This window comes from Sphaerodactylus townsendi, linkage group LG01 (genome assembly GCF_021028975.2).
Source record: "Sphaerodactylus townsendi isolate TG3544 linkage group LG01, MPM_Stown_v2.3, whole genome shotgun sequence".
Taxonomy (NCBI): Eukaryota; Metazoa; Chordata; class Lepidosauria; order Squamata; family Sphaerodactylidae; genus Sphaerodactylus; species Sphaerodactylus townsendi.
Window position 1 is genome coordinate 81238554 of NC_059425.1, and position 24965 is coordinate 81263518.

Below are 24965 nucleotides of genomic sequence, written 5' to 3' on the forward strand. Positions count from 1 at the left end.
GCCATTTTTAGTGTCAAATACGTTCCGTAATTCTCTTGCATATAAACTGATTTGCAACTATTTCACCCATGTGTGTACCATTATTACTACTATATCAAATAACAAATATGTCTGTTACAGAAGCTTAAAGATCGGGCCACCAACAGATAAAATGCACATTTCCACCTAGGCTATGTACTTTCCAGGTATGCAGAAAATATTGTTTTCTCCATCAACCAATGTATTTGTTCACTAAAAATGGCTTGATGATGATTACTTAGCATGCATCAGGATACACAAAAAATGTTGAGAGTAACTAAGAGACCATAAAGGGAGAGATGGTGAATTGGTCTGTTCAAGCCTTTAGAAGCCTATATTTCCATGGTTGATGTAATCTGGGAGAGATTTTTCTATGAGTTCTCTCCCCTCCAAACTGTTTTCTCAGATTGTGTCTATCCCCTGGAGTAAAACGCTTCAAGAATCTGAAAACACAGGCTCCAGTCCATGGAAACTTATTCCACAAAAGTTAGTTTTTAGCATATATTTGTTATTAGTTGCTCAGCTCAACAAATGGCCGTGATATTACAAAGGAAGAATCTACCAGGATGTGAATCTTTTGTTTTCTTGACTCAGTACAACAACTTATTCAGTTGGGTTATTCTTTATGCGAGGAAAGAGAAATCTATAATTCTAACAGCACAACATGGTCAATGTTTTAAAACTCCATCACAAATATAGGATAACATTCATTGTACAACTTGCTAGGGCTAGCAGTGGGAGGTGGAATGGTATGGTATAGCCCAATCTTGGAAGCTAAGCAAGGTGAGCACTTGGATGGGAGAAGGAAGACCACCAAGGAAGACTTTGCAGAGGAAGGGAATGGCAAACTATATCTGCATAATCACTTGCCTTGAAAACTCTATGGATCACCATATATCAACTTGACAGTATTTTATATATACACACCCAGAGTTAGTCAATTGATTTCCTTAAAATTAATGAATAATTTAACAATTCTGCCAAAGCATGTACTGATGAAAGTTCAGACAACAGAAAATGATGCTTTAAAAAGTACAAGACCACCTATGCAAAACAAATGTGCCGACGTACAAGCTGTTTACATCTAAAGTCTGTCCTTCTAGATAAAGGTGTAAAACTACTGAGCTAACAATCTCCTTTATAATACCTAAGATGGTAATTACTGGGAATTTATTCACATAACAATATTGTTCTCTAATTCTTAAATGATTAATTAGGCATCCCTAGTAATACATTTAGCATCTGTATAATTTTATAGATGAACTATGATGCCATTTTGCCTATATTGGGAATTATCCTACAAATCAAGTATGTTTTTCTCCTTTACATATTTGTCTGCATTACCCAAAATCAATCTTTTACAATGTGAAACATCTGTAATTCTGCAGCTGAAAAGCTTTTTGAAAGTAAATGTTGGCAAAATAATTGCAAGTAAAACTGAATATTGTTGATAGGCTACCCCTTAAAGCTTGCTCTCAAAAGATTACAGTAAAAAATAATTGGTCAAACTTGGTTTGCAAAACAAATCCCTGATCTGAAAGCATCGTTGGAGCATTTGGAGATTTCTGTTCAGATAGTGATGCCATGATATGTGATTGGATGCAGTCGGAGTCTGGAGTTCTGGTTCACATATGTGCATTAGAAGAGCAATCTCTTTGTATAAAGCCGCTGTTCCTCATGCTTAGTCTACCTTAGCTTCTAATGTCATCTCAAAAGAATGTGAGAATTTTAGACAGTTTTCTGCCTAACAGCTTGTGCTTCAGCTGTCTGCCATTACAATTACCACCTCCTTTTTCAAGATTCCCTAATTCCTTGATCAAAGCCAGAAACTGCATTTTGCAGAGATTTTCCCCCATTCATTGTGGTGTTTAAATTACAACATTCTGAACTTCCTGAACTTGTAGAGAGAATGATTTTGAAGGGTTTTTTTTGCTCGAACACTGATGTGGAGAGCAACCCTAAAAATCTCATGTGATATTTCAATAATAAGGACTTGCAATCTGTCCATGTTCTGAAGCTGGGGTACAAATTTGCTGCTGACAAAAGTGGAAAGATGCCAGGTGAGGAGTAATCAAACCTCTTCAGAGGTGCTCTGGCTTGAATGGGGCAGAAGGTTTAGACACAGAATGGACAACCCAAAAGGCTTTGCCAGGGTCCTCAACCTTTTTGACATTTTGACACTGGGTGGTGGGCACAACCACAAAATGCATACCACAGTAGGTGGAACCAATCACAAAATGGTTGCTGCAAGAGGCAAAGCCAATCACTACATGTCAGGAGAGCGAGGTTATTCATAATTATAGTAGTAACTCTCTAGCATCTCAGACAGAAACTCTGTTTACAGGATGCCTTTTAACCTACATAGCCAATTAGCAATTCTGTGTGAAAAGCCTCACATAGTCTCACCCAATTTCTAAAAGCACTTGGTGCAGGGATATATCTAGGGGGGCACAGGGCAGTGGACATTCCGGGAACTGCTTGGGGGTGCCCTTGGCCACCCACCCAGCCCTCTCACAGGTCAGGGTGCCCAATGAAGTCTGCTGGGCAGCAAAATAGGTTCCATGGACTGGGGTGGTAAGGAGACAAAGGCCAAGGGTTACTACCTGGTGGCTAGGGAGCTCTTGTGCAGGCTGGAGCCCCATGATCAGAGGCACAGGGTGACAGGCACATTCCCCATGGTGAGCGAATGAGAGGGGCATCTGCTGCCTCTCATGCAGCCTGCTTAGTCAGAAGCGGGAAGAGGAAAGACGGCCCCACATTCCAGCTGGGAAGACACTACCCATGGAAAGGGGAGGGGAGGTCCATCAGCTGTGTCCTGGGCCTATCCACATTTGAATGCCAGTGGGGCAGGTGGGCCCAAGCGGCTGAGAATAGCCCTGCAAACAAACAAGGTACATAGTCATTCAGAAATAGAGCAGCATGCAAACTGTACTCTCAGATCTCTGCCTGGATCACCTGCTACAAAACAACCCCTAGATCGAGGTGACACACGACAGTGGGGACCTGTCCCAGGAGGAGGGTCATGTTAAAACACAGTCACAGCAACTGAGCACAGTGTACTCGAGAAGGTGAGAATGTAGGAGTGGAGCATCACTCATGTTCAGAAGGGGAGGGGGGATGATTTTGCAGTAGCTAAGGAGCACGGGTGGAGGCCCTGCTCTGGCCATTGGTGACTTGCATATGGTATTTTTCCTCGAATATATTACAGGTATTATATTATTTTTAAATTATGTCTATTTAAAAAATATACCCCCAGTGGGAAAACAGTTTATATCCTCATTCTCCCATCCTCTGATTTATTCTCACAATAACAGTCTTGTAAGGTAGGTTAGTCTGGGAGAGTGTGACTAATCTAACGTCATCCAACCAGCTTTGGTGGTAGAGTGAGTAACCTTGGTCTGCCAGATACTTGGTTTCTGCTGAGATTGATAAATCATGCCAGGTGCTGTGATATGAGCAACCACCACTGATGTTCACATCATTGCTAAAATGCACCTGAGCCTGCTATTTTGACACTGTTTGTCTAGAACAGGGGTCTGCAACCTGTGGCTCTCCAGATGTTCATGAACTAGAATTCCCATCAGCCCCTGCCAGCATGGCCAATTGGCCATGGTGACAGAGGCTGATGGGAATTGTAGTTCATGAATATCTGGAGAGCCGCAGGTTGCAGACCCCTGGTCTAGAAAGTGGAATGTACACCCATCTGTAATGTTGCTGCAGCTTTCCACAATGTAACTAGGCATGGTGTCAAGACTCTGTTTGGGACCATGTAATATGAAATAGGCTGTGTCTGTAGTTAACACATTGACTAACTGCTAAAAAATCCAAATCATCATATGGGCTGCAGCGATGAGGAAAAAATATCTTATAAATGTGCAGAATACAAGCCATGTGGATTTGGCGTGTGTCTTACAAGCATCAGGACTCCATCCTGACCATTTGTCCAGGAACAATGAGAAGATGTCATCAATCCTGGGATTGAAAAGGTACTCTCCATCAAAGGGAAGATTCTCAAGACTCAATTTCATATCATATGCTAAGGGCGATTAATGAAGCCAGGCATAGAGACCAAGGCAAGCTGCAGAGGCCATGGACTTGGAAGCCATATCAATAACACGCCTTGCCCCACAGACTTGTTGGGCATCCAGACAGACCCTCAGCTATTGATTTGTATTTGATGGGGAGGTCATCAAACAATCTAGCTATTTTTTCCCCAGAGATGAATCTGGTACCACCCCATGACACCCTGAAAATCCATAATTCTCATGCCTAGTGTCCCATGTGCATAGAGCTTCCTCCCATGGAGGTCTAACTTTCTGTCCTCCTTATCCTGCGGTGAAGTATGTGACCCCAACTTTTAGTTCTGGTCACCATAGAATTTGGAGGGGGGTGTTTAAACAGAAATTCACACCCCTGCTCCTGGATCCTCTACCTATTTTCCCACTTTTTTTCTTCACCATGCCATGGAGGCTTGCTGAATGGCCATGTATATGAGGACTTTGATCAATTAGTATTCGCAATGTCCAGAAATGCCTTGGACACAGGCAATGTGGATGGGTTCTTGTTTGAGGAATAAAGAATTCCAACAATGGGGTCAGAAGCCCTCCAAAAGAGGAACCAAAGTCAAGTGTATTCGGCATATGAATGATCTGTTCAGAGTACAATGGCACCTGTCCAAATTCATCCTCTGGGGATGGCTCTGTCCAAGCTCTCATCAGAGGATCTTCCAGGAGCATCTGAGATATGGTCTAGTGACATATGGCTACTGCCCAGGGAATAATGAACAATGTGATGTCAAGAAAAGTCCCATGTTGAAGAGAGTCACATAATCAAAGAGAGTCTCAGCACTGAGGAGAGTCACGGCATCTAGGAGAGTTACGGCATTGGGGGAAATCACTTCATTGAGGTGATCTCTGTCTTTGAGGGGTGACCCAATCCTGACATCAAGGGCAGACTCACAAGTTGCCCTTTGATGAGTGGGGACCATGCAGTCCGATACCGAGGCACAGAAAGGGGCAGAGATCCTACTTCAACTTCAATAGTAATGAGATGGACAATAGCAGTTGGGATAAGGCCATGCATCATAAAGACCCTGAGATTCTAATTGGGCGTGATGCTGAGTAGTCCAGTGCCAATCATTAGACATCTGTTTAAATCCTTAAACACCAGGTAACTGGCTAGATGGACATACATGCATATAACAAATGTAATGCATCTAATTTATGAGAGCCAGCATGGTATAATGGTTAAGGACTAGGACTTGGGAAACCCAGGTTCAGATCTTCACCCATGCCATGGAGGCTTGCTGGATGGCCCTGGGCCAATCACACACTCTGAGCCTCGATCCTGGTTAGTATTTGGACGGGAGATCTCTAAGGAATATCAAGGTTATAAAGTGTAGGCAGGCACTGGGTAACCACCTCTGAATGTCTTTGCCTTGAAAATCCTATGCGGTAGCTATATGTAAGGCATAACTTGAAAAGGAAAAAAAAAACTAATTTCCATCAATGGGACATGTATAGCAATTTGGGTCTTCTTTTTGATTTGGACTAATTTAACCAAGCCCCTATTCTATTATAGGATTAAAGGAAAGTCTAGTAAAATCCTATTGTTTGCTAGTAATATATATAATTAAATGTAAATCCTTGAACACTGTAAATCTTTAGATGCTGGAGAGAAGACTTCTCTTATATTGGTCACTTGACAGAAGGGATTGTTGTATGAAAGATTATATGTCCACTGCTTGTTATTAAGAGGTAATCAGTTCTATGGGTCAGAAAGAATATATTTAAATGGTAAAACTGATCATACACACACACACACACACACACATATATTTCCTATTTCCTCTTCCTTATATTTGACTGCATTTCAGTGAATTATCCATGTAGTTTTTATTTTGACAGCTCTCTTTACAGCAGTAAAACAAAATGTGTGCATTGCAAATGGCAAGGATTCAAATTTCAGCTATGTTTATCCAAAATAGCACTGAACTGCTTCTGTACTTATGCTATACTGCCTACAGCCTTACGGAAGGGTAGACAGATGGGATGAATTTAGCAGGGAAACAGCTGGGGCTTGAAGAAGAGACAAGCAAAAGTTTTGCTATCAGGCTTCATTATGTATCAAGGTACCAGTAAAATGTGTATCCGTAAGGCAGCCAAAAAAGTATGTGTCATTTGACTAGTGATAATTACCTTTTCTCAACAGCTGACAATGTTCTAAGTAGCATTAAATAGGTATAATAATTAAGCAGTAAGACAAGGCAGGCGTTTCTATGGTTGGGTGATTATCGTTTCGCCTTCAGGTAGTTAATGTTATTAAGGTTCGAGGGCAAGCGATTTTAGCCACCACAGAAATGCAATAATCCCCCAGAAATGCAGGGCTGGAGTGCCTCACTGCTGTTTTTTAAAGGAACTCCAAAGAGGATAAAAGGTTAAACACTTAAGTATCCTGTGGATTTTGTTGACATGAGGCTGACATTATGACAGCCAGCTCCAGCCTTTCAAAAGCCATTTCATGTATGCCTCATTTCACCATTTTGGTAGCTTATTGGTAATTCTCAGTCAAGAAGAATACTGAAAATTTATACATACTGGATTTGTTACACAGTACATATTAACAGTGGAACAAAGAAAATTGATTGCAATCCCAACAGTTAAAAGTCAGAAAGTTGGTATGTTCTTTACTTCAAGCGTTTCTCAAGATTTGTCCATTGAGAAGGCTTGTGTTTGAGTTTATTCATTTATTTGACAACTGAGTTGCCCAAACCAAAGACCCAGGTTCAAATCCACACTCAGCCAAGAACTCACTGGGTGACCATATGGCATGCCCTCTCTTTCAGCTAATCTCTGTCACAGGGCTGTCGTGAAGATAAAATATAAAGACCTGCCGCATTTCAACTTTAATTATTTAAATAAAGAATTTCCAATAAAGTGACGCAGATGTACGGTATATTTGCACAAACACTGGTTGGAGGAGAGAAGAAAGGTAGAAGTCTCCCTCGGAAAATTTGCATGGCTTCCTCTTCAGTGTTTTTCTTTCACTCAACATTCCATTGATTTGCTTGCTTACTCTGATGCATCAATTGTATTGAATTGTTCTTCCAGGAATGAGTTGGGGGTCCGCAACAGAAGGGATTTGGTGAAAACTTCCATCAATGGAAGGGCATTTTGAATGCCTAACATTAGAAGCACCCATCACCAATGCCAACAGTCTGAAAGGCATACAGTTTGGTGGAAAAAAATTGAAAATGAGAAGTCGCCAAAGCATTAAGAGGGGTTTCAGGTATAGGATCATTCCCTTTATGGAGTCCTGAGGTTCTGCCTTATTAAAGTTTGGAAATCAGCCTGGAAAAACTTTAAATCAAACGTTTACTAGAGGAGTGGGATTGATTCCTAAATGACTAAAAGAGTACTAACTTAGTTTCTAAAGAAAAACATGATAGGAATTTAGCAACCAATAAGGTTACATCTAAATTACTGACTAGCATGAGATGGAATAATATCCCTTTGAGAATTATTGAATTATAAAACAGGCAAAATTGATCAATTCCTACAAATAAGATAAAGGCAGCACAGGAATCCACTCATTCCAAATAAATTTGGGTGGGGAGAATTATGCTTCCCCAAGATTAAAGAAAATAATGTAAGTGACACTGCTTAGCTGGGGGATCTTGCTCATTTTGTTCAGAGGAAGAAGCAGATGGCACGATCACATAAACCTGCAGCATTATAAGAAGGTTCACAAGAAAGCAAAACAGGAAATTACCCTCCTTTTCCTAACTAGACACATCAAGACAAATCACAAAGACCAACATCGCAAATTCCAGTTAATGCTGCACTGTCATCACCATAATCAAAGTAACAATGAGCAGTAGGTTTCATAACCCAACACAGACCCAGACCCAACTAAAAATGGAAGAATCTTTTCTTTTTCAGAGCTCCTCTGGTCAATCAATTTTGAGCAATGACGAAAATAGTACTAAGTTTCTAAAGGAAAATTTGATAGGAATTTAGCAACCAGTTGTCAGGATTGCCATTTGTTGGGAGGGGAAATTGTTGGGGAGAGCTTTGGTTTTTTGCAGGTGCTGCTTATCTGTTTCTCTGGCCTTGGAGCTCTGTGGCTGGGACGAGCTCTCAGACTGGACTCTTTCTACTGTCTTGGTTCACATGTGGGGGTGGGGATTTGCTGCAACATATTATCAACAGTTTTGGCACCTTTTCACCAGAACTGTCTTCTGCTGTCTTTCTCATGTCTTCAATAAAATCCTTGAACCCATCAAGCGAGTTATTGTCTGAACGGGGAAATTGACACTAGTAAGGTTACATCTAAATCACTGTCTAGCATCAGATGGAATAACATCCCCTTGAGAATTATTGAATGATAAAAGTTATAAAACAGGCAAAATTAATAAATTCCTAAAAATAAGATAAAAGGAGCACACCAGTACTTAATGAGATAAATTTTACTCAGGTCACAAAGACGATTGGAATATACTACTACAAGATCTCCTATATAATGCTTCAGAAGGGTTCATTTTATGGTGAGCTAGAATAAATGCCCTAGTACAGTGAGGAACCATGAAATATCTTGGACTGGAAGGCAAGAACGAGGTGGTAAAATACCAGATTGGGTTGAACAAACTCTACGAACTTGAATCAAAAATTATGATGCCATCATAATGAAGCTCAGTAAGATGATGCTTGACAATAGAGAGGGTTTCTGCCATATCCAGAATTTCTTCTAGTGTATGCCCTAATAGCTGTAGACTAAAATGAATGGTCTTGAATCCATAATTTTTCGAATCGATAAGAATCCTTGTTTGATACAAAACATAACCGATCTGTGCTTCCTTACAGCAAAGACAGTTTTTATTCTTTGCTTAAAAGCTCTAAGCCATGCTTCTCAGGGCTAGTTCAGCTCTGAGACACACATCTGAAACACATTCATGGATGCCATTATTCTATGCAAAAAAAAGTGACACAGTACAAAATCAACAGATTCTGAGAAATCAGCGATCCATTTAGCAACACAACAGAGTAGCTACACAATCCATCAATACAGAAAATAACAGTTAAGAGCAAGTATGGAAATGTGGGGCCTGGATTTACAATTATTCTTACTGTTCTACAGTGATGCTTCATGACATACTCATAGGTATGCCTTTTAAATTCTGCACAAAAATGATACCTTGAGTAACTTATAAAGCAAACAAAACCTGTAAAAAAACCTGAACAAATATGGCGTTCAATTAAAATGTTTTCTGGCCAAATGGGTTAGAAGTAATTGAGATTCTGTCACTTGGGAGTCCATCTAAGGCTGGTAGAAACATCCCAATTATTGTTGAACATTCAAAGTGGATACTTGCTGAAGAACTGCTGTGCAGTGTCTGTCTCTGGCTTTATACCTTCAAAAAACGATCATGTCTGTAACCCGAAATAACAAATAGGATACCAATACCTGAAAGCTGAACCTCAAATCCATCAGATGCATCCACAACCAAGTACAAGAAGCTAATATTTTATGCCATAAACCAGGAAGGTCAATCAGAAATTTGCTTCGGAAAGCCCGTAAAGCGCGCGTTGCTCCATAATATGTTTTTTTAAATAAAACTAGGGTATTTTCTTTATCAGTGTTTCTGCCTATGGGTAATGTCTTGGGTACCTTTGCAATTCTAATTTTTAGTGTGCAGTGAGACCATTTCCCTTGAGCTTACAATTCCTTTTAGAAATATGAACTAGATGCACTTTGAGTTTCTCTTCTACTTTTATGCCTGTGCAGTCAGGCTCTAAGACATAGGTGTCAAACTTGCGGCCCTCCAGATGTTATGGACTACAGTTCCCATCATCCCCTGCCAGCATGATGCTGGCAGGGGATTATGGGAACTGTAGTCCATAACATCTGGAGGGCCGCAAAACACCAGTGTTTCTGGGGTTATCATTAAGCGGTGACCAAATATCAGCTGGAAACCAACAAACTGTAAAAAAAGATTTTAATGACTCATTGTATATTCAAGGTGATGTGTACAGTATTATAACTGAAGACAATAGTAGTTTCAAACTCCAGCATAGAATAGTTGGCGATAAGTGATGGTATCGGGCTTTTGCTTTGCCCTAATGTTCTTGTAATGATGAAAGTCTACACAGCATTTTCTTTGTTTATAGTTATGAAAATATATATACCCCAGTCTGACAGTCACGTTATGTGAGGGGCAGAATTCCGATGCACACATAAAACTTAACTCTGCTTGCCAGGAAAGACCTACTGGATCTGTTCATAATACGAAACGGAAGCTGGTGATCGAAATGTACCTTCCGCCTGCGTGCTATTATATTCTGCCAATGCATATGGTAATAGATAGTACAATGCAACCCATTTAAATGGACCCTGGTTCTCTTTTTTTATATTACTCAATAGGGCATCTTATCCAATACTTTTTTCATATTTTGACAAACATCTCCATATGATGTCTATTGTACTGAGCTTATTACTAGGCATGTAATGCATGAGCCCTGCGAGCAGGCTCCAAATTTTAGATATGAACTCTGAAACTGCTTTTAAATGTTGCTTCGCGAGCAGAAGTATGTAGTGGTTAAAGTGAGCAGGTAGTAAATTTAATCTGGAGGAACAATGATTCCCTGCGTTTCTTGCCTGTTGAGCTGTGGAGGCTTTATCTGGGGAATTCAGATTTCAGCTCTGTGCACTCCAACGATGCGCTGAAATAGGTGACCTTGGGTTAGTTCAAGAAGTTCTTCTGCGCTTCTTTTTCAGCTCCCACCCAACTTCTGTGGTGTTTGGTTGTCAAGTCTCTTTTGAGTCTCTTTATGAGAAAGGGGGGATATAAATCCAATTCTTCTTCTTCTTAATAGTACCGATATGTTTTCTTCCACCTCCAACCACCGTAAACTCGTGGAGTATTCTAAGCGAAGGAGTAGAAAGTATCAAACATAAAGAAAAAACATAAAGCCTATTCTAAAGTATATCAGACATTACTTATGGCCGTGGTGGCAAACCTGTGGCACTCCAGATGTTCATGGACTACAATTGGCCATGCTAGCAGGGGCTGATGGGAATTGTAGTCCATGAACATCTGGAGTGCCACAGGTTCGCCACTGGCTTATGGTATTTTGAACTCGCGACAGGAAAATCCCAGGGGATAACTCCAGACTACTGTAGAAAGTGAAGTTCAAAAGATTCCCCAACCCATTTTTCCGCAAGTACAAACTCATTTGCACCATGTGGGATAAACGCTGGATGGCAGGGAGGTGCACTCAAACATCATCCTTCCTATTAGTTCACTGCCTATGTCGATGAGCGCACATTGATGGAGGAACTGGAGGAAACTGCGCTCTCCGAAGCTTTTTATAATCCGCTACAACGGCCACTGTACCTAAGACAGGCTGGCACGGTGTTCGGTATATTTTCTGCAGGAAGACACCTGGTTTGTGCTCCTTTATTTAACGCCACTCCAAAGCAGACTGCAATAAGGTATATTGTGTTAATCAGTAACACTTTTCTACAATGAATCAACCTCCATTTTCTATACAACATTTGTACAAACAATATCACCACTGTGGAACTAGTTTACTTAAATTTCACTAAAGTAAATGGATTCAATTCTTCTAAGTTCAATGTTCCTGCCTGTATTTGAGCAGAGGGTGGGAGGATAAACTAGAGAAAAAGAACAATTGAGCAATTCCCTTGAGTGAGGTGCATATTTTAAAAAATCAGATAAACTGTCTCATGTTGCACTAGAGACACAGCTTTGCACAAATTCTGTGCTTCCCTAAATTGTTTGAAAAGAAGATCACTCCAGGTACTTGGCTGTGACATGTCTCAGCAGCATGGCACAGAGTTAGGATTTGACACATTGAATCTTTATAATTCCAACATCTATGAAGTCAGACAAGTTTCCTTCTTATTTATAGTAACAGGCAACTGCAGAGCTCTGTTGTCTTGATACACAGATGGCCGTAAGTTTTTTTTATTGTTAACTTACAGCCACTGATGCCTGAGGAACAGACACACATCTGCCCCAAACTGCCAATCCTCTAGGCTCTTTCTTTGAACTACAGTACTAGGAAGAGCTCAAGTAGGTGTTAAAAGCCCATTGTAGAAAACAAAATATTAATCACACACAAGGATGTACTGCAAGAGAAAAAACATAGATAGTATTACATGTGGAGGTGGAGAAAAAGACTACAAATATGGAGAAAAACCTAGTGCAAGCGGGCAGACTTTGATTCAAACCAAAGGAAACTGATTAGAGAAAAAATGCAGACCCCCCCGCCCAAATACTACTAATTTTATCATTGTAAAGAATATCCAGTGCTACCTAATTAATTTACCCTTCTTGGGAAAAAATAAAATAAAATGCCCCAAACCATTTATTAATAGTCATAAGAAATTAAGGGAACACACTTAACATTATACAGAATGTCTCTGAAATGCCCTCCATCTGCCTATTGCCAAGGGAGTGTGATACCGTTTGCCCTCTCCACAGAATCATTTCCTATTTATTCTCTCTCCCTCTGTCTGTCTCTCTCTCTACCGATTAACTGTCTAAGAAACAATATGCAAAGCAAGAAAAAGACTAAGCTTTTCATCCCCCCAAAGCAGCTCTTCAATTTAAGAAGGCAGCAGAAGAAAAACCTTTTAAAAACCATTTCTACATCATGAAAGAATCCGTCCATAGTTATGTGACACTGCTTCATGTTGGAATAAAAATAGAGCAGTTCGTTTTACAAAATTACCAACTATCTATCTTCCTCAGTTACTCACTCTGCCCTGGCAGACTACTATACTATTGGTATTTCAAGTGTTGACTAATTATATTATCTAGCACAGTGGTTAGAGAAATGCTATTAGTATTAAAGAAGACCTGACATAAGATGCAATTGGTGAACTAGTTGTATTCTTGAGTGTTACTCATAGAGAATCTAATTAAACTCTAAATTATTAGGTAGTTACTTAAAAGTTCCCTGTTTGATAGCTTTAACATCACAGAGCAGTGGTTATCAGCAAGGGATGGCCATGCAGTAAGACTGATCTTCCTTATTATCTGAGTACCAGGAACAGCGTGTGTGCATGTCTGTCCATCTCTATGCATATGTAAGCACAGACCAAGTGCTATATTTACTGGATAGCCAGAGATTATAACTACAGTTTCTTCAGGTTATACACTACTGTTGCAACCTTCTAAGTCACTTCCATGTAGGCTGTATATACCTTGAATGGTGGTGGTAAATGTTTACTCTTTCTTGTTCACTTTCTACTTGGTTTCACATGCTGTGTTTGGCTTCCAGTGAACATATTTTTCCTTATTAGTCTCTTCTTTATTGTAATCTTCAGAGCTTTTAGTAATCTATGACATTTACAGTTTATCATCAAGTGAGAATGATTCCGGCCAAGAATTCACCAATTAGGAAAGTCAGGTAGATGACCCCTGCTTCCTGCAAAAGCTCTCCAGCCTGCCTCCTGCATTACTCCAAGTACCCCATTACTCATCTTTCGTTGGTCTAGGCTACTGGAATTTGCCTCTGTCCCTTATTTTACACACATCACTGGAGTCAGTAAAGGCTCAACAGGGTAGCACCAGAAAATACTCTCCCTTGTGAGGGCACAGAAGGCTGTAATGGACAGAGCTTGCCACACTGTCTTTAGAGATGCCTAGGGAAAAGGAAGGAAGAAGCATGAATTGGTTCAACTCCTGGGTGAGGATGGGGGAGGCAAGGTGAAGCAAGGCAGGGTTAGCAGTGGTGTCTACCAGCTTCATAGTCCATCACCCAATGCAGCCACTTCATCTTGTCTCATTATAGAGCCATTCCTGACTAGAACAGGTCCTGAGCACTGACAGGAGTGGGAAGGAGCAGGAATTCAGGGGGAGAAGGTTAAAGTTCTCTGTTTGCCTTCCTGTTTCTTACGCTGTTAGTGGATGTAACTGACCAGCCAGCTGTCAACTCTCACAAAGTCAGACTGGGAGAAGGGTTGCCAGCTAAAATAAACAAGTCTTGTTTACATTAAAATAATGAACTGTAAGCACCCATTTGTCTTTATAGGCATTTGAAGATAAATCAATTGTTAAAAGGCGTTGATAGTAACTCTTGACCCATTCAGATGCAAGTAAATTCATTCATGGAAAAGTGGCCCAATCATGCCCACGATGCAACCTGGGGGTGGCACATCTGCCCCAAATGTTCCTGGATACAGCTGCAGCTCTTTGGCATTGAGCAAATAAGCATATTTTTCAGACAAAAAAGGAATAGTCATATGAGGTTTATATCTCAACAGTTAGTACCTACACAACAGTTTCTCTAATCAACTTGCTTCCCATGGTCTTTGTCCAAGAGGCAGATGGGAATCTTGCATGTGTGAGAGAGGTGTAGTGGTTAAGAGCAGCATGGTATAGTGGTTAAGAGCAGGTGGATTCTAATTTGGAGAACCAGGTTTGATTCCCCACTCCTTCCACCTGAGTGGCGGAGGCTTATCTGGTGAACCAGATGTGTTTCCGCACTCCTACATTCCTGCTGGGTGACCTGGAGCTAGTCATTACATGCTTTAATTTAAAGAACAACTATTTCACATATTAATTTTTTAAGCACCCTAACGTGAACGTCAACTGTAACTGATTAAATTTTTGGCAATTAACATTAAAATGTAATCCCATGTTCCCTTTGTTGACATAGTTCTTCAGCTGCATTATTTGAAGTCAATAGTTCAGGCGGTATCTCTTTGCTATCTAACAAATTAATTTAGATAAAGATTCCTTTAGTCTTCCTTTTACACCCTTAACATCTAATAATCCTGCAGCTTGGCTAGCTAGTTTCTTTCTTTTAATGTAGACAGAAATTTTATTCTCATACTTCTTAGTAGTTCTCAAATTTCTTCAACATTTGCCTTACTGTAGTTGTAACACAAACTCTGCAAAACCAAGTGTACATCTTTTCACTTTGTGTAAGTCTTTCAAAAGTAGCCTTGCCTCTTAAAGCCTCCTCAGTTCTGCTATTTAGCAATCTTGGCATATTTTATTATTTTTATGCTATAGATTTTGAATGCTCCTTGATCCCTATTACAATGGTTTTTCATACTTATATTATCTAGACCAGGGGTAGGGAACCTGCGGCTCTCCAGATGTTCAGGAACTACAATTCCCATCAGCCTCTGTCAGCATGGCCAATTGGCCATGCTGGTAGGGGCTGATGGGAATTGTAGTTCCTGAACATCTGGAGAGCCGCAGGTTCCCTACCCCTGATCTAGACCCACTCCAATCTGGATTCAGGCCTGTGTTTGGGACAGATATGGCCTTGGTTGCCCTGACAGATGTTCTTCGCTAAGAGAGTGACAGATGGAGTGTGTCCCTGTTGATTCTCCTGGACCTCTCAGCAGCTTTCAATATCATCAACCATAGTATCCTCTGGGAGAGGCTGGCTGCCTTGAGAATGGTTTGTAGTATGAGTATGTGTCCACATGCTTCGGTGGTTATATTTCTATTTGACTGGCTGATTCCAAAATGTGGGACTGAAAGACTGCTGCTTGGCCCTATAGCATTTATAATACAAATGTTCCACAGGGATTCATCTTGTCCTACATGCTGTTAAACATATACATGTAAACACAGGGAGAGACCATCAGGAGACTTGGACCAATATCTGGATGTCACTAAGATCTATTTCTCCTTAACTGCTGAGTTGGGTAGGTCTACAAAATCTTGAATATGTTCCTGGAGAACATAATAGGGTGGATGAGGCGCAATAAATTGATACTCAGTCAAGACAAGACTAAGGTACTGTTGGGTCAATTGAGAACCGGTTCAAGGATTATGGAGTCAACCTATCGAGGAGGGGTTTGTACTTTCCCCGAAAGAGCAGGTTCATAATCTGCAGGTACTGCTAAATCCTGGCCTATGGCTGTAGCTCAGGTCTCCTTCACATCACATAACAACTTTTATTAGATCTGGCTGATATGCCAGCTATAGTCCTTCCTTTAAAAGTGTGATCTGGCCACAATGATTCACAGACTCCAATTACTGCTCTTTGGAGGTGCTAGGTTAGATTACTATATTGTGATCTATGTGAAGGTGCCTTTCAAAACTGTGGAAACTACAGCTGATTCAAAATGTTGAAGCCAATCTACTGCAAAGGGGCAAGATACAGAGATAATATCACCAGTGTATGGAAAGATCTGCACAGATTACCCATCTGCTTCTAGCCACAGTTCAAAGGGCTGATTCTTGACTTTATGGTCTTAAATGGCTTGGGGTCAAGGTACCTGAAGGACAGCCAGCTAATTAAGATCTGCCTCCAAAGCTCTGTTCTCTATGCTCCCACCTTCAAAGATTAGATGAGTGGGCACCAGAGGCAGGTTGTTTTTTCTTTTCCAGCAATGGCACCTCATGTGTGGAAAACCCAGGGAAAGAAAATTATTTTATCCGGTACCTAAAGCACAGTGAAATAGGTGTCAGATGAACCTCATGGGAGAAGACATCACAAAGGAAGTTGCCGTCACAGAAAAAGTCTCATCTCTAGTTGCTCACTGCCTCACTCCTTCAGGAACGGACACAGAGAACAGGGCTTAAAAAGAGGATTTGGTAGACTAGACATTATGGGAGAAGGCACACCTTCAAGCATCATAGTCCCAAGTTATTTAGGGTTGGGTTAGATGAGAACCAACAGTTTGAATTGCGCCAGAAAACAGATGGGCAACCACTACAGATTTTCAGCACAGGGATGATCCAATTCCTGTATCCAGCCCCTGACAGTATTTGGAATCATGTGAAGTTTCCATACAGTTTCATATATTTCATATAAAGCACATTAGAGAAATTCAACTCAGTATAGATCAACCACATCACACTTTTCAATGTATGGTCATGGCTGGCATATAATCTGAAGGTGATAAAAGCCACTAACTGCATGCCTTGGAAGAGACGTCTTAAAATAGAATCCAGAAGCTACCGATCTGCTCCATCAGACAGAGTGCAACTCCCCCATCAAGGGACTGTGTCCTTAAGTCCTTGAGGGGTTTTGTCATTGACCATCACACCACAATATTTTCTGGATTGAGCTTGAATTTACTGCTCCTTACGCAAGTCATTCTTTTCTCCAGGCTTTAGTCAAGACATCTGCAGACCCAACTGACTCTGCTTTAAGGAGAAATACAGCAGGGTACCATCCTCAAATTGATGGCATATCACTGTAGTGCTGATCAAAAGGCCCCAAGAACCAGCTTTTGGAACAAGCTCGGCAGGTAAGAACAAAGCCACTGAAAGACAACCAAATAATCTGTACCTCCCTTAACCACTACTGATCTCTACTACCGGTATTAGTCTAATCTGCACTGGGATGAAATCATGGAAAACTAGTTGAAGGCTTCACTTTAGTGGAGACACATAAATGTACAGATCAAACTAGAGCTCCATACATTAACTCTGCATCCAACAGCAGAGTATAGATTGGACAGTAACAAGCCCAGACCATTCCCAACAATTGTAAAGAAAAAAGATCTCAAAATTAGTTATTTGTTTACAGACAGAAACCTACCCAAGATCTACTGCAATCTCACTGAGCCAATATCAACAGGGTAAAGTAGTAATGGCTCAATGGTTAAGTGGCACCAACCTGGGTTAGACCCAGGTAAAATTTCACACTAACAGAAGGGGTGGGACAATTTCCACCAGTTCCCCCTTAGGACACTAATAAAACCTGCTGGCTCAGACCACTGCTTCATGTAGTCCACCATACTGTTTCCCCATGGTAGTCAACCAGTTGGCACTAGAGGGTGATGCTTTTCCCTATTGTTGTTGACTGGTGTTCAAAGATTTGCTGCCTCTGTATCTGGAGGCTCCCTTCACTCACTATAGCCAGTAGCCCATTCCTACTGCAGACCTCAGTTTGCTGCACGTGCTGTTCCTGAGGGTCCCCTGTCACCCAAGAGTGTTTCAAGAAGATTAGGGAACTATAGTGGGGAGGGAGAAGGCACAAATGTTGTGTTCCACTGGCAGAAGTGTCTTGCATGAGTGGAAAATTGAGTCTGAATCCAAGCACCAGTCTCCAATGAATAGCAGTAATGCTTAACCATGAGGACTAGAGTCTGGGAGGCTAGTAGGGAATGAATTTGTAAGGAAACAGTCCATTACTCATGATTTATCAACAAATTAATAAACACAAACATGTTGCCTTTTATAAAGCATTTGCTTCCTAATATGCTACTTAATAGATTCTGAAATGAATATTCCAAGGGGACTGGAAACTGGGCCAAAGGATTATAAATGACAAGATTCATAAACAGCAAGTAAGACATTTAGAAATTCAGTGAGAGGAAAAAAAATTGGGAAGCAGCATTTCTTAAGCAGATGTAGGGGTGATTGCAGATGGCATGTTAGAGAAGGTCAGCTGCCTCTGAGGCAATGAGCAAGAGGTTTGATTTGTGACTGAATACAAAAAGGAAACACTGGAGAATGGTGAGGATAGCCTTTGTGATAAACAGTTCCAGAGGAGCACAAACTTGCAGCAATTATCACTCTGTATCCAAGATGATCTCGTCTATAACAACTCAGGCAACAACCCAGCAACATCCATCTCTCAACCAAGAGGAGGGTGGTGGACGAAAAGCAGAGCCATAAATACTCCCAATTAATTTGGCATACTTCTGGCAAAGAATACAGAACATTGGAGCAGTCTGCACACCCTAATGGGGATCCCAGGACCAAACTCTGGACTGGAAACAATGAGTTCCTCCCTGGGTAGGGCTGTGCGATAAGAGGCAGCCACAGAGATGCCACAAGTGGGAAGAGGGCTGAGTCTGACAACCAGCAAGCCAGTCACATGAGAGTACCCTGTGCAAGAAGGCTGGGATGGGGCTGGTTACTATGGGAAGTTCTACTAGGAGGTAAACTGACTTGCCTTCAGCAGGAGAAGTGGCATATACATTTTTAAATAAACAAAAAGTGAATAATGCTTTAAGGGGCCAGGGCCTAGAGGTAGACAGGATAACAAATAAAAGGGACTACAGAGAGGCAGGCAGGACGGACTTAAAAGACTGTTTGGCATTTCTTGGGGCTGGCAGGTGACAAGTGAAGCTTGTCCCCTGCCGAATCCTTGATCAAAGAACCAGCTGTAGTGTAACAGTAGAGAGGGAACTAATGAAGATTCCCCTTACAGGAAAGCTGTTGCACTATATTTCTGCTTTGGGTATTTTGTCAGTTTTCTGGACCAGAACAGAATGATACCCTCGCCCCAGCCAGATACAACTGGTGGTTTGGAGCCTTAGGGTGACTCTTGGAAATGGGATGGTGATGAGCCCCACCCATATAGTCACAAGAAGCAGGAAGCAGGATGGCAACAACATAAAGTTAAGGATTCATTGGATAAATTTGCATTATAAGTAGTGCCTGTCCAGAATATTCACCTCCTTACCTAAAAGCTGGATTTAACTATAGGTCCTTAAAAAGCAGTACAAAAATAAAAACAAGGCAAAGCTCTGACAACAAAAGTATCAACGGCAAAACCTATGTATGCATCAGATGAAAAACAGCAAGTTGAATTTTCCCAAGTCTTGTTGCACACTGTGGGGCTTGAAAGGACAAAGAAACAAAGGAAAAGTGTTTTAAAATGGCAGAAAGAGAAGGTGCCAATCCAACCAGTGTTGGGAAAGCCATGTTTCCACCAAGTATCTTCATCTGCATGATCATCCCTAGAAACTTTCTGCAAATGACCTACATGACCATAAATCGGCAAGTTTTCAGTCCCTATTCTCCTCTATACTGCTGATGCTTGTTTTACTGTTCCTCTCTGCAGTGGACTTCCAGTGAGCCCTTAAAATCTTTTCACAATACTGTGTAGCTGAATTTATCCACATAAATCATCATAAATCAAAGGAATGGTCTTAAATTTAGACAGCATCAATCACTCTCTTGGCCTTTAGATAATCATCATCTAGAGCAGGTTTATTCATTTAATTATGTAGTCTGAATCCAAGCACCTATCTCCAGTGAATAGCAGTGATGGCGTTTACACTGGTTTACTGTTCATCTTTCTCAAGGACTCCCCATTCCTGTCACACCCTAGCAAGTACAAATACCAATAAGGCAGCTATTCAAAGGTTCTTTTTACCAGAGGTGGCCAACATATTCCATCAGCTTTTCAGATGTTTTGGGCAAAAATCGCAACACAGCTTTCTTATGGGATCCCTATATGGTTCCAAGCCTTTGATTTCAACACAGAAGCCATTCAGTCAACTTTTCTCCTTGCATTGTTTGGCACTCTCGGATGTGTGGCTTCTTCGGTCCTGAACCTTGAAGCTGGCATGAAAAAGCTAGCCACCACTGCTTGGTTTGCTGCCGTAAATTTCATACCATTCTTACACTTTTCTCAAACCCACTGCCCCCCTTTTGGGGTGGGCATGTTTTCAAATCCATGATGCCAATTTTTGGATTCTAAAAAAACAGGATCAGGGTGTTCCCTTTCTGCCTTATCTGAGCTATGATAGAGCTTCTACTTTGATTAAAAACACATGTAACTAGCAGACAGGAGCCATTTTTTATCAGATGCCAAATGAATTCACTCTCCATTGTATCTGAGTTTTATTCCTTCAAGGCCATTTGTTGGCAATAAATATCTATATCCTGTCACAGTTCATTCCTATCACCATCTCTTCTCCCTGGCCTATTTCAATATATTGCTTATTGTGGATCTTTCTGAGAGATTTTCTAGCATACCACATGACCAAAAGATTTGCTCCTGTGATCTTGAGGTAGTTTAAGTTTTACAAAGATGTATATTATGATAACAATACTATTAATAAATACTGTTACTTAAAAATACAGCCATTGACGCAACATGAAATAGCTACTTTAATAAGAATGAAAGCAGGTGTAAATATAATATATTTGGACAATTCATGTGTGAAATAATATAAACAGTCCAAATAACACACACAGTCACAAAGTAAGTGCTAAACAGATTGGGGTTGAATTCCTCTAAGGAATTACGTTTTTATTTATTCATTACAGGATATGAAAACAATTCTTAAAGAAAGAGATGTGTCTGAAAGATTTGAGTCATGTTCCTGAAATTCAAGTACAGGCCTGACAAAGGATGAACAAGTACTCTGCAGCAGGACACACAGGAATAAATTAGCAGATCCTCCTACCTGAGCTTCATTTTATCGTGCATCCGTCCATGCTGGATACACTGCTCCTCCAATTCATCATTCCTTTTTTGTGTCTTCTCCAGTCTGTCACAGACATATTTATTTTCCTGACTAAGCTTGCTGATTTCAGACCTAGAGAATTAAAAACACTGATGATGGATGTTGCCAGATTTTACCATGCAGTGTAACACCACTTTAATAAAACTCCAGTGCACATCTGCATCTTAACTGCAATGAGAGCATAGGGGTGTTTTTTTATTAAAGTGAAAATCACTAGAGGCACTGGAGTTATGAATCTCCCAACTAATTTTTTGACAGAGGGGTTACAATAATAGGGGCCACTACTATGCATAAAATGTCCTTTTCATAATCCCATATCCTTTTGGTTTGGACTACCATGTTAGAAGTTGATAACCTAAAGAATCCGTTATGTTGCAAACCTATAATCCAAAGCATAGTTAAACAAGTTCAATTGGGACAGGATTAGATGCATGCAACTGGAAATTCCAGGATACAATGATGGATTTACATTGCTGTTTAATAAAACAATCTGAGACAGCCAATGATTAGTATACAATTGTTCTAATATCAAGATGGGAGCAAAAAATCTAACAAACTGCAAAGAAGCTCTGTTAGTGCAGAAATGATTTCGAGTAGATTTCCCTTAATAGTTTGCACAGCGACAGAAGCTATATTCTTGGAGCAGTTCTGGCTGAGCTAACAGAGCTGCAAATCAGTCACAAAAGAGCTGCAATGTACTGTAAACTGATTCAACATTTAGTATATATACAAAGGTGGGTTATAGTCAGCTTTGCTGCTCCATATTTTGGTAGGCAGAGTATAAATGCAACCAAGGTGCTCAAATTCTAGACTGCTATCTACTTTTTAGAAAATCAACCATTCACACTAACATGAGGGGTATAGTCTTAATTTAATTATGATCAGGACAATCCTTTAAAAAGGGTGAATGTCATATTACTGGCTTGGTTTTCATATAATTTCTGTTTTGTATTCTGATCCTTTAGCTCGAGCAAATATTTTACTCCTGGTGTTGGAATGTAATGACTGCAGTCTTCCAATACAGCGTCAACTGAACATGCAGAAAAACAGTTCAACTGGGTGTGTGTTCTTTACTTCAATTAAACTCACACAGTTGGATGCCTACTGTTGCCAAAATGGTAATGTAATTTATCCATTATAGTCAAACAGTAAAACTACACTAAAAGTCATTTAACAATATTTACAACACCATAAAATACAGTGTTAAAATATATGGACTGTAATATGTACCAAAATTATAAAATTTGTTTCTTATCATCAGTGATTAAAAACAGGAACATTTCTCTAGCTTCAATACATTCAACCCTGGTGACAGATTAGAATTCAAATCTTAATGATCAATTTACAATTAACAAGATAGAAGTGAAACAAATTAAACCAACCATTATATATAACGAGACCCAATGGACTCCCATTGTTGCCCTTAATTACAAACCGCAAATCACAAATACACAATGGACAGTGTCAAGCATCAATCCACAAGCCTCAAACTCTGAGGCAATCCAAAAAAGGACAAGTAAAATTACACAGACACCATCGAAGGACTGTATTTTTACATTTGCATGGGTACACCATGTCAGCCGTGCAGCTTGAGGGGAGTAAATGCTGTACTTCCAGGATCCACCCATATGCAGAAAAATTTCCGCTCGTGACACTTTTCATTATTATAGCTTTCGCAAACCAATTCTGTCTGAAGACTCAGCTATGTGAATACATTATTTAAGGTAACTCCCAAACTTCCATAACGTACATGCATCTTCGTGCATCCTAAATATTTCTAGCATAATCCCTACAAGACATTTTATGAATGTTTAATAAATATTTTACACTTCTGCGTTATCTTACCAAACAGCCTGAAAGCAATGCACATTTAATTTATAGAGCTCAAACAGATGAAAGGGTGGAAATTGTACTTCAAAATATCAAGAGTGCTATAGAACTGTCTATCCCTTCCGCACCACAAATTCTTGAGCGGAGATTTTTCTTTTTCAAATGTCTAGGTGAAAGCTATACAACTTCTGAAAAAAATTAAATACTCATGCAGCTTTCTCTTGAGCATAACCTAAACCCCACATGCTCATAGGTGTTCTATACAGTGCAAAATAAGTCTTCTGCCAATGCCAGTGCTATTCTACGCTTCAAAAATAGGTGCATACCTATCCAGCACTACAGAATGTATTTAATGATAAAGAGAACAGTACAAATCATTAACAACATAGTTGTCAGCAATTAAGTTCACTCATTTTGTCTGTCAGTTATGCAACTGGAGAGCAGACTGATCAATAGTGAATATATATATATAGTGAAAGCTTTACTTCCATCAACATCTCAGAAAGCAGGGTTTGGGAACAGACCATAAAGAACACTGTCTACATGGAGAGAATTCTGATCACATTTCAAAGCTTCACATTAGCAAATGTCTATGTCTCCATTGCAAATCCACTTAGATTCATGGTAACACATATAGAATGGGGAAGTTATTCCTTCCAATTGTACCTCAAACATTTTACCTTTCTGATTATATTTATAGCTGATTATATTTATAGCTACTGCACATACAGAAAAACTGTGGGCTTCAAGTTAAAAACTTTACATACCTGTTTTTTTCTGTAATAGACTCAAGCTTCTTTGCAAGTATACAACATTCTTCTTTTAATTTTGATATGAATGTATTCTGGGAGCTCAGCAATGAATCCAGTTCATATACTAGAAAACATAAGTTAAAAAACAACTACTATGCTTCTAGGTGTTAAGGAAAATAAAAAGAAAACAAGATACTTTTCAAGCACTTTTCAAAGTTTTTTTGTAAAATTATATTTTTTGTTTTCAAATAGTCTTTTTAAATGGAACTTAGCTTTCTCTGGAAACAGGAAAAATGGGAGAAAATCCTTACAAAGAGTTAGGACAAGCAACGTTAAAGCCTCTTTCTTAGCATTATGCTCTTATTTATCAACAACTACATCTGCATAATGGAGGCTCCTTGAACAGAGAAGAAAGGTCCTTGGCTATTCCCACTTATGGCAAGAGTTAGTCTTCTCTACAAGATGCAAACATTGTGGGATAATATATTTGCTTATAATGAAAATAATGTAACATGCAATTTCCTGTGTAGAATTTTTTCCCCATTTAAAATCTGAGGGATGCTTCAAACACTACAGGATTTCTAAATGGAAAGTACATCTGTTTAAGAAATGTCACATAGATCATCACACAGCTGGTGCTTTCTGTGGAGGAATTCTGTCAAGTCTGAAGCAGTTCTAAATATGTTTAAGTTAACAGTGCATGGACAGCTAGCTTTGTAGTTTTACATGTATCTAATCAGCAGCTGCTCGACACATGCATTTATGATACTACATCCTACCCAAGACAGAAAGCGGGTGTAGTGGTTAAAGTTTAGACTAGGGCTGTTGAAACATAGTTTCAAAACACCTGACAAACCACAAAGATCAGTTAATCATCATCTTTCAGTCTAATTTTGCTCATATGGTTGTTAACACAAATAATTGAGGAGAAAGAATGATTTGTGGTGCCTTACATTCCTTGTTGGGTGGAGGATGTTAGATAGACAATTTCCTGTTTTAAAAGACAGTTTACTGTTCATCAGCGTAATAGCGGATAACATCCTGCCGGTGGAGCATAAAGGGAACAAAAGAAAAAGCTGGTGGAGAAAAAGGGGTACAAAAGATCAACTCCTGATAGACAAAATGATGATGGAGAGCTGCAAGAATTGAAGAATG

The 24965-nt window shown here is 40.0% G+C and overlaps 1 protein-coding gene across 9 annotated transcripts in view; it reads right to left on the minus strand.

Annotated features, from left to right (window-relative positions):
- The window catches only part of SDCCAG8 (SHH signaling and ciliogenesis regulator SDCCAG8), a 157521-nt gene that overhangs the window by 59858 nt on the left and 72698 nt on the right, over positions 1–24965 (minus strand). For 8 of the 9 annotated variants that reach the window (XR_007243549.1, XR_007243548.1, XM_048485120.1 and 5 more), the window contains 2 exons: positions 23826–23934; positions 21169–21300 (listed from right to left, as the gene is read on the minus strand). Coding sequence is in view for 6 of the 9 variants with exons in the window: in XM_048485120.1 (XP_048341077.1) it covers positions 21169–21300; positions 23826–23934 (241 nt within the window). In the remaining 3 variants the exon portion in view is untranslated. Of the gene's footprint in view, positions 1–21168; positions 21301–23825; positions 23935–24965 lie in introns of those variants that run through there. The other variant, XR_007243551.1, reaches the window with a different exon arrangement.